The sequence below is a fragment of the Amyelois transitella genome, chromosome W, assembly GCF_032362555.1.
Source record: "Amyelois transitella isolate CPQ chromosome W, ilAmyTran1.1, whole genome shotgun sequence".
NCBI classification, from domain to species: Eukaryota; Metazoa; Arthropoda; class Insecta; order Lepidoptera; family Pyralidae; genus Amyelois; species Amyelois transitella.
The window spans coordinates 6,952,410-6,962,705 of NC_083536.1; the positions used below are offsets into that span (position 1 = coordinate 6,952,410).

Below are 10,296 nucleotides of genomic sequence, written 5' to 3' on the forward strand. Positions count from 1 at the left end.
AAGACAAATCTTATTAAAATAGAACGGACGCAACGAGCAATAATTAAAATATTAAATTTTAAAAGATTTGACTATTCAACAACTGAACTTTATAAAGTGTTTCCAGTTTTAACCGTGCGTCAACTATTTGTAAAACAAGTCATTTTGAGACAACATAAGGTTCCACCTCCCAGTGTAATCTCACGCAGGCGGGTTGCTACTGTTTACATGGTCCCTCAATCCAGAACTAGATTTGCTCGTAACTGTTTCTCATATTTGGGTCCCTGGATATATAATAAAATAGGCAGCGTGGTTGCTCAAACTCTTAGGGATGAAACATTCAGGTCTTGCAAAAAACTGGTCACTAATTACTTATTAACGTTAGATTATCAAGCTACAGAAAATCTTACCAAACCGCGCATTTAGAATATATATGTGAATTGTGTATTTATATATGTTTATATATATATATATACTAAACTATACTTATTAATAAATATATATAATCTACAGTTATATGGTATAATTTTAGTAAACAATTACTAAATATTTATATAATTAAATACTTTTATTTTATCAATGTACATATACTTAGTAAATATATTTTAATAGTTTATTGGTACAAAATATATTAAGCAACTTGGTTACCTAGTAATAGAATTTGAACCATTAATTAAATTACATCACTATATCCTGTTGTTAAGTATATTCTTTATCTGACAATCTTGCGCATACTATTATTGTCACCACATAAACCAATTTTAAATAGATCTGTTTTGTAAAGCGCCTATTAGCCGTACATGGGTCAATGTAAAATGGTCACTGCGGACGATGATAACTACTCTGCCGCAACACAGTTTTTACTAGTGCGGGGAGTAGCCGTCGATATCTGCTGTTACCAAACTTATTGCTTCTACCCTCAACATTATTCTAGGTCATGTTAAAAACAATAATATTTTTATAAGCTTCTGTTAGCGTACATTGTTTGTATTATTGTAAAATTATAAGATTGTTTATATCAAAACTTGATAATTAGTTAAGTTATGTTTGTAACAGCGGTATGTAAATGTTTTTGGCAATAAATATATTTTTATTTTTTATTTTTATTTATTTTATAACTTCTTAACAATATTGCTCAATGGCTTGTATTCAAATATGCAATCGTTTAGTATCAGACAATATGCAGCCGTTTGATCGGGTATGTCTTGGTCAGATTCGAATTCAACTCTCACATCAATTGATCCCTTTAACATTTCATGCTGTCGTAAACAGTCTATAACAAATAACGGGGCTATGTCTCTAAGTTCTTTTATCCCATCAACGGCTCCGCTCGGCGACTATGATAAGACCGATGAAATCTTGCGTATTGTTCATATATTAATGAATATCTGTTGTCTGAGAAACTAATATTTAAACCTTCATACGGATAATATGAAGAATTTAAAAATACTCTTACATCTCGAATATGACAATGGTCGAACTCTGCCATCGACATTGTTGCATTACTTTTACGGTTTGCTTGTAAAGCAATAATAACAAATCTTGGTTTCTCCAACTGTGATGAAGTTTTAATGGACCAAGTATGTTTCCTGGTTTTGGGTAACAATGGGTACTCATACAAATCCCAGTTACGAAACGCTAAGGTTATCGCTCGATCTTTTTCTAAATGTTTAAGTAAATTGATTCTTTCACGGTCCGACACTCGAACATGAGGAACTCGCCAAACTATTTTATTTATAATTATATCTTCGACAATTTCTCCAGAACTTAGTAATAAGGAATTGAGATTTGTATTACTTCTCAATAAAATTAATTCATGTTTACAGTTCATTATGATTTTTTCATAATCTTCTGCAAAACCTAATATTTTATTTAACGGTATATACACAGAAAATCCTCCATCGGAGGTAATGCCTAAAGGAGACCAACCCCAAACTTTTGCGCTTTTGGATTCATTTTCGTTCAATGATAGATAAGATTTAATTGTTGTGGTAATACCTGCATTTTTAATCTTATCTATTTCTATCCCATTTAGTTCATATCTTATATCTTGAAATAGAAATAGTACAGGGTTGTTTACGAAATGCACACTCGGCACTTTTTCTTTGCCAGCGTTATTTTGTTTATACACATCGACTCTGCCCTCAATATACAAACAGCTGAGTGCAGGCAACACATACAAGTCTTGTTGATTAATCGGTATCCGTATTTCATCATTTTTGTTAAATTTTTGTTAAAACTTAATACATAAGGCTTATACGAATGATATTCAAAACTTTCTATGCTATTGTCGTAAGACGCTGGTTGGCATATATATAAAATGTTCATATTAACAAACCTAGTAGCCTTAAAAAGTCTTTTTTTTTTGTTAGTTTTTTTTTTAATCGCAGCGATGTTTCTTTGTGAGGTGATCCTTTAGGACTGAGTCTTTTAATAGGAGTGAAGGTGTTTTTATGAAAATTTAACATTTTGGTTTAAAGTGCAAATACAACTGTACTTCTTCACCGCGTAAGTTAATTTGCTTGTTTTCTGCGTCTAACAACCTTATATTGAGGGAATTTATTGAGCTCTGATTGACAGGAAAGTAAATTAAATTCTTAGGTATTTCAATAATTCTGTAACCAGGGGGTACGTTAGGCACAAATTCATAAATAATATGGCTTGCTTTTCCGTTTACAAATGATCCGCTGATAACATCACATTCGATGCGTACGATAGTTGTTACTAAAATGCTGACAGGATGCTGAGATTCAGTACTTATATTAGCTTTGATTGATTCTCTATTAAATCCTTATATTTTTCCGATTGAATTATTTTTATTAAAGTGTACATCTTTGGAACAAAAAATCTTGTTTTTAACGTATTATTATTACAACCCAATTTCACGCTGAATTCTTTATGTTACTTTTCAGATAATCACAAATATCTCGAAACTCATACGATCTTTCAGGAATTGCAATAACTTCATCTTTTCCATAGTAAAATTTGTTATTTTTTTGCGTCTATGTTAGGTATAGAATTAAATGTAGAAAAATACAAAAGCCCACATTAGTAAAGTTCAGTTGTAATGTAGGGGAATAGTTAGTTGTTAAAAAATCTCCTCTGCCTGTTATTGACACAGTGAAAGACATTATTATACTGATACAAATATATTTTTATTATATTATTTATACAAATGATGTTTCCAAAATCTTTTAAAAACTTTAAACAAAGGTGTCCACAGTTTATAGTACCATAAGATTGATATTGCAAATAATTATAATTTATAGTCAAAGGACTTAAATAATTTACTAGTTCCAATGGTGGTTTTAAATCACCAAAACTATCAAAACATTCACAGTCATTAATATATTTAACGTAGGCTACCCAATGTGTTCCAGGATTGTCAGAACTATCTAAATTTAATATAGCACACTCAATTTTTTTTGGTTTCCGAGGAAGAGTATCTCTCATATACACTCCGCGAAAGTAAGGAATATCAATAGCATGTTCTATGTTCCATCATCTTGTTATGTCGTTTAGACTCTTCAAAGTTTTTCTGAGCTACTTTGTAATCATTAACAGCCTTTGCTATACCTGCCGCGCCAGCAGCAAGTGAACCTAAAGCTGACAGACCGGCAAAGATGGGAATGAGCGGTAAAAAGCCTCCGCATTTAGGAATGGGTATACATCGTGGTAAACGTGTACGTGATCCGTTATTTTTAGAAAATAGTCTTTTTGCGGTTGCATATGCATAGTTTATAGTTGAACGCTTGTCCTTTGATATAATATTTTTAAGCTCAGATTGTATATTTTTCACTACTTTCATAAATGAACGAACTCCAGCGCCAGCTTTGAGTTTTGCTTTCATTGCATTTTTACAATCCATGAAGCTAATTTTTCTCCTTTTCCAGCACTCTTCGATTTTATTCTTTTCTTAGCCATATTCAAAAGGTCTAAATCTGCTTTATGTCGAATGTTTAAATCCTTATTGTTGTATGCAATATCGTGGTACATACAAGCTTCATCCAATTTATTTATACCTCGCTCACCTCTCAATAATCGTTTTTGAAATTTAGTACCTGGTCCACAAAACTGATATCCAGGAATATGTTGTTCGAAAGGTAAATTATTGATGACGTTATTTAAAATGCCTCTTCCCTTCTTCATAGATATTCTTAAAATGAAGATATTTATTATGTCGCTTACATATTACAATAGTAATGCATTCTTGTCCACCCAACTATTTTCTTTTTCACTTGTCATATACGCAACCCTAATGGAATATGCTGACTAGACATCGAACATTCTAGAACAACGTGATATTTCTATGCACCTAAAGTAAACCGCTGACTATGCGACACGTGAAGTCACGTTGGAACATCGGCTGTGCATTGCGTCAGCCCGGCGACTTGAATTCCTAACTTCGGATCGTCACTTCGTTAGTTCATAAGTTTTATATTGTAATTCTTTTACTTTAAATAAATTAGTTATAAATTAATTTCGGTTTTTTTTGAGTCCTGCGGGAACTGCTATCGTAATTGGCGCAGTCGGTAGGATTCCCGGGTTAGTGCGCGAATAGACTTTCCAAAATCGAAACCGTCGTCATCGCTGTGCTGATAGACTTTCAAGTCCTCACCGAGTATCCTGTAAGAAGATAACAGTGCCGAGGTATCCAGACATCGATAACGCTCAGAGAAACCGAGATGTATATGTAAGTACACCACTGAATTAATCTGTTGTGTTGCTTTCCTAGTCTTCTAAGTCCCGGTAAATCATCAAGATTTTCCACCCTAGAAAAGTAGGTCCCGAGACTGTTTCTTCTAAACAGTCGAGGTGTAGTGCAGTAGATTTGAATAGAGATTTAAGTAACTTAGAATCTGATTTAACGATGACTACCACACCAGATAATATTTATAAGGCGCTCCGCGTAGTGCCGGAATTCGATGGTAACCCTAATATATTAACTAGGTTCATAAAAATATGCGATCAATTGGTAAAGACTTATGTAAGAGAAGGGCCAGAACATTTGTTGAATAATTTATCATTAATTAATGGCATCTTAAATAAGGTAACTGGCTCCGCCGCTCGAACTATTAATTCGAATGGCATAACGGATAATTGGATTGGAATTAGAACAGTACTTATTATTAATTTTTCTGATCATAGGGACGAAACCGCATTATATAACGATCTATCATTACAGTCACAAGGTAACGGTACACCGCAGGAACTTTATGAGCGGTGTCAGACCTTGTTCAGTACAATCATGACGTATGTCACCCTACACGAGACTCTTGAAACCACTATTCAGGCTAAACGAGATTTATATAAAAAATTAACACTGCAAGCATTTGTACGCGGGCTTAAAGAGCCCCTTGGTTCTCGAATAAGGTGCATGCGCCCAGATAGTATTGAAAAGGCATTGGAATATGTGCACGAAGAACTTAATATAATTTGTTTACAGCAACGAAACGAATCACTACCTAAATCTTTACAGGGTCCCTCTAGTTATAAAGCCACTCCACATTTTATACCCCCAGCTCTGATACCCCCATTTCCAAAGCCATTCACCTTTAACAATTCCATGATGCCAATTAACAGGCCATGCCAAACTTATCCCAGTTTAACAGACCTACCCCTCCGGGCTTACCTCAGCCCCAATTCAAATTCCCCACTCGCACTCAACAGATGTTCCGGGCACTACCGCCCAACTACAATCCTCATAGTAATGTATTTAAACTACCAACTAGAAATCCAAATTTCGCTAACAATCAAAATCAACCCCATCGTGGCAATCAGAATCAATCCCATCAGGGACCACGCCCTATGAGCGAGCTATGGCGTCACTTCAAATGTATCCAATACGCTACCCCCTTCCGGACACGATTGGCGTAAGTTTGGAACTCCACCACCCTCTAATTATTTTAAAACCAGGGATGTGAAAGTAAATGATTGCGTAACTTATACAGACTACTGTGATGACTATTATACAGACTATTACCAATATATCGACTATTACGACTACACTAATATGAATAATGCCTACTATGACTACGACACAGCCTACACTAGTGAGAAAATGATAAATAATCTCGACGAGCCCTCTCTTGAACAACCCTAACCCTCTACTAGTAACGATGAGGATTTTCAGAACATTTAACCGCTTTGTGTAAAGTGAATAATTTTCGTTTAACTTGTCTACCTCAATTGAATACGATAACTAGTGCAATTATCGGTTGCACTTAGACTGTGGCATCGCATTAGGCCGTCTCGCTTTCACTTGAGCAGTCACGCCGGCGGACAAGGACAAAATGCAGCGGTCGCCAACGAAGACTTATTCAAATCCCAACCTAACGAGCTCAGATATGGTCACGATGAGGAAACGTAAACAACCTGATTGTGCGTGCAATTTTACTTCATTTTCGATGGAATTTAAAAAAGCAATGTCGGACCTGCATACGGATTTCGTAAACTCACTAACGCAAATTAATGAGAACATCAATAATGTTATAAAAAAGGACTTGGAAAACCTGTCGCTAGTCACATCTGAAATCAAAACGGAAATAAATACTTTGCGTATTGAAAATAGCACCTTAAAACAACACATAGATGACTTGGACACTAAATATAACAGGATGACACAGGACTTAAGCAATTTACAGGAGAGTGTTCAATTCCAAGCACAGCAGTGTGAGTCTATTGAGAGTAAGGTCCACAATATGGAGGCTACCTTGAAGAAATCACCGGTTGACCCGGACTACTATCGGTCACTAGAAAATAAAATAGATTCCCTCGAACAGCAAGCAAGAAATAACAATATCGAGATCTCAAATCTCCCGGAAAGGCGTAACGAAAATCTACTTACCTTAATAGAATCCATAGGATCCCTCATCAAGCACCCTGTTTCTAAGAATGATATCCTAGCTATACATCGCGTGCCTCACGCGCAAGTAAGTAGCCGCCCAAAAAACATAATTGTTATGTTTTCATCTCGCATGCTTCGTGACAATGTGTTAAGTGCGTACCGCCTGTCAAAAGGTCTTAAATCTGAACAGCTTGGGCTGTCTGGTACATGTCTCAATATTTACATGAATGAGCATCTAACGCTAAATAACAAAATATTATTTCGTCAATGTCGCGAAGCTGCAAAGAAACATAGTTTTAAGTTTGTATGGATCAGGCATGCTACTGTGCTTGCGCGCAAGTCTGAGTCATCGCATGTTGTGGCCATTCGCTCACCGAATGACATTATCAAATTTATTTCTAACCAGAAATCTAACGAACAATAAGGGAAGTATTTTTTTTGTTTTTTGTCAATCCATTTTACGTGTATACTGCAAATATGATAATACCTTCCTGGATAAAAATATAACATATTACCTTATAATATTTACAAGTGGCTCATGTGTACTTATTTTAAAAAATGACAAACTGTGTTAAGGAAAAATAGCTTTCTGTCGCCATCTGATTAGAAACATGAACATGTTATATCTCAAAATTGTTATAAGAACTGCACATTTCTTAATAATGAAGCATGTACTGTTAACATTGTTATTTATCTTCATAACAAATATTTATAAGTGGCATAGTTATAAAATAAATGACTACTCTGTACTCATGAACACCTATAGTGTGAGAACAATAATATTATTTTTACCAATACTTATTTATTATTTTCCATTTGATAATGTGTAGTAAACTGTCTGTATACTATCAAAACTGTGGTGGACTTAAGACGAAATTACATACATTGCACATGAATATTTTGGCGTACTCCTATGACGTGATCATCTTAGTTGAAACTTGGTTGCAGCCTGGTGTAATGGACGACGAGCTTATCGATGATAGGTATTTAGTGTTTCGATGCGACCGCGACTTGACGGCCGCGGGCAAGCGGGACGGCGGGGGTGTGCTGGTCGCCGTGCGCCGCGAGCTGCGGCCGGCACTCGTCGCACTCGCATCGCCTCCCCGCGCCGCCGCGGCCTTCGAGCACCTTGTGGTCGCCCTGCCGTCCGCGACACAACCTAATCGACATTTATTTAGTGCAACATACATACCTCCTAACTCGAGCTACAATTTGTACTGCGATCATTTCGGGATTCTGCAAACTTTATGTAATGATTCCATGACCGACAAAGTATATTTATTTGGTGACTACAACTTACCGAAGATAACTTGGTTTCCAGATAACTCTAATAAAATTATACCAAAGCTGGAGAGCTCATGTGTAAATAGCGTCGAACTTTTGAATTTTATGTCACTTACGAATACACAACAATACAACTCATTAAAGAATGAAATAGGTCGTACGCTTGATTTAATATTATCCAATGATGATTGTTTTTTGACACAGTGCGATGCGTTGCTGAGCCCTGTGCCGCACCACCCAGTATTTTGTGTATTTATAACGTTGGAACAAAATATTTCCTGCATGTCACTAAAACCACTTTCCAAATACTGTTTTAAAAAAGCTGACTATGCCTGTATTAATAGTGATTTGAATCAAATCGATTGGTATAATATTTTAGGTGACTTAAAACCGGACCAAGCTGTAAATGTTTTCTATGAGACAATATACAAAATTATTAGAATATATACGCCGAAGATTAGAGAAAAATCCGTACGGCACCCAGCATGGTTCACACCTCCCCTCATAAAATTATTTAAAAATAAAGAAAAGGCCTGGTTCAAGTGGAAGTCGTACGGAAATGTTAGTGATTATGAATTATTCTCCCTATACCGTAAAAGATTTAAAGCGGAAAGCAAAAAATGTTTCGCACAATATATATCCTATGTAGAAAATAATATAAAAGATAATCCTAACTATTTCTGGAGATATATGAAAAATCTTAATAAAAAAAAATCGTCAATACCATCTACTATGTCTTATAAAACTACTTGTTCGGATGATCCCGCTCAAATTTGTAATATGTTTGCCGAATTCTTCTATTCCGTGTACGAACCATCATCGTTTGATGAGAGTGAATGGCAGCCTCCTAAAGAATATCAGTAGATGTTTATTGGGAATTCTGGGACACTTTTGTGTCCCAGAATTCCCAATAAACAATATTCGATTCATTCTAAACACAAAACATTAGTCGAATGCACTCACCTGACTCCGTTATAAAATTGATAAGAATCACCACCCGCGAGCTCGTGGAAAGATCACACACCGAACACACTTTTTACACATAACTGTTCACCGGTTGGAAGCACCGTGGTTAGTAAGTTCCTGCGAGCCCTTCCTAATTCCTAACTGATGATCGGTTGAAAGCACCGTGGTAAGTAACTTTCTGCGAGCCCGTGGTAAGATCACGCACCGACCACACTTCCTAATTCCTAACTGATGATCGGTTGAAAGCACCATGGTAAGTAACTTTCTGCGAGCCCGTGGTAAGATCACGCACCGACCACACTTCCTAATTCCTAACTGATGATCGGTTGAAAGCACCATGGTAAGTAACTTTCTGCGAGCCCGTGGTAAGATCACGCACCGACCACACTTCCTAATTCCTAACTGATGATCGGTTGAAAGCACCATGGTAAGTAACTTTCTGCGAGCCCGTGGTAAGATCACGCACCGACCATACTTCCTAATTCCTAACTGATGATTGGCTGGAAGAAACCGTGGTAAGTAAACTTCCTGCGAGCCCATGGTAAGATCACGCACCAACCACACTTCCTAATTCCTAACTGATGATTGGCTGGAAGAAACCGTGGTAAGTAAACTTCCTGCGAGCCCTTGGTAAGATCACGCACCAACCATACTTCCTAAGTTCACTTTGTTTAACAATAATAGCAGAAACTTTAAATTATAAATAAACAGACCGACATTATCTTCTATCTTCTTCTATATCTTCTATACTTATAATAAATCTGTAGAGAGGTCAATTCTGTACATTGAATATATTTTCAAAATAACTATCAGGGGGTGATTAGTGATCGATACTGATGCCAAAAATGCAATCAGTAAAATTTTTGTCTGTCTGTCTGTCTGTCTGTATGTTCTTTATAGAAACAAAAACTACTTGACGGATTTTAACGAAACTTGGTACAGTTATTCTTCATACTCCTGAGCAGGTTATAGTATACTTTTCATTACGCTACAATTAGTAGGAGTAGAGCAGTGAAAGTAAATGTTGGGAAAACGGGAGAAGTTACTTGATTTTTTAAGCTTCCGTCGCGTGTGCAGCCTTAATGGTTAAAGCTACAGCGAAACCATGTATTACGGAAATATTCTAAATAAAATTATTAAAAAAATATCCTACGACAGCATAAGTCTATCTGTTATGGTTGACTCACAATAACACGTGTAATTCCTAATAGCTTAGCAGT

General features: G+C 36.0%; 1 protein-coding gene across 1 annotated transcript; it reads left to right on the forward strand.

Annotated features, from left to right (window-relative positions):
* Window positions 1–6,272: 6,272 nt before the first annotated feature.
* On the forward strand, window positions 6,273–7,250 carry LOC106140447 (uncharacterized). Its single transcript, XM_013342039.2, has one exon. It carries the CDS (start codon window positions 6,273–6,275, stop codon window positions 7,248–7,250), a length of 978 nt encoding a protein of 325 aa, XP_013197493.2.
* Window positions 7,251–10,296: the final 3,046 nt, after the last annotated feature.

Bases quoted from the DNA above. Each gene is read 5' to 3' on its own strand.
- LOC106140447 (XM_013342039.2), top strand. From the start codon at position 6,273: ATGCAGCGGTCGCCAACGAAGACTTATTCAAATCCCAACCTAACGAGC.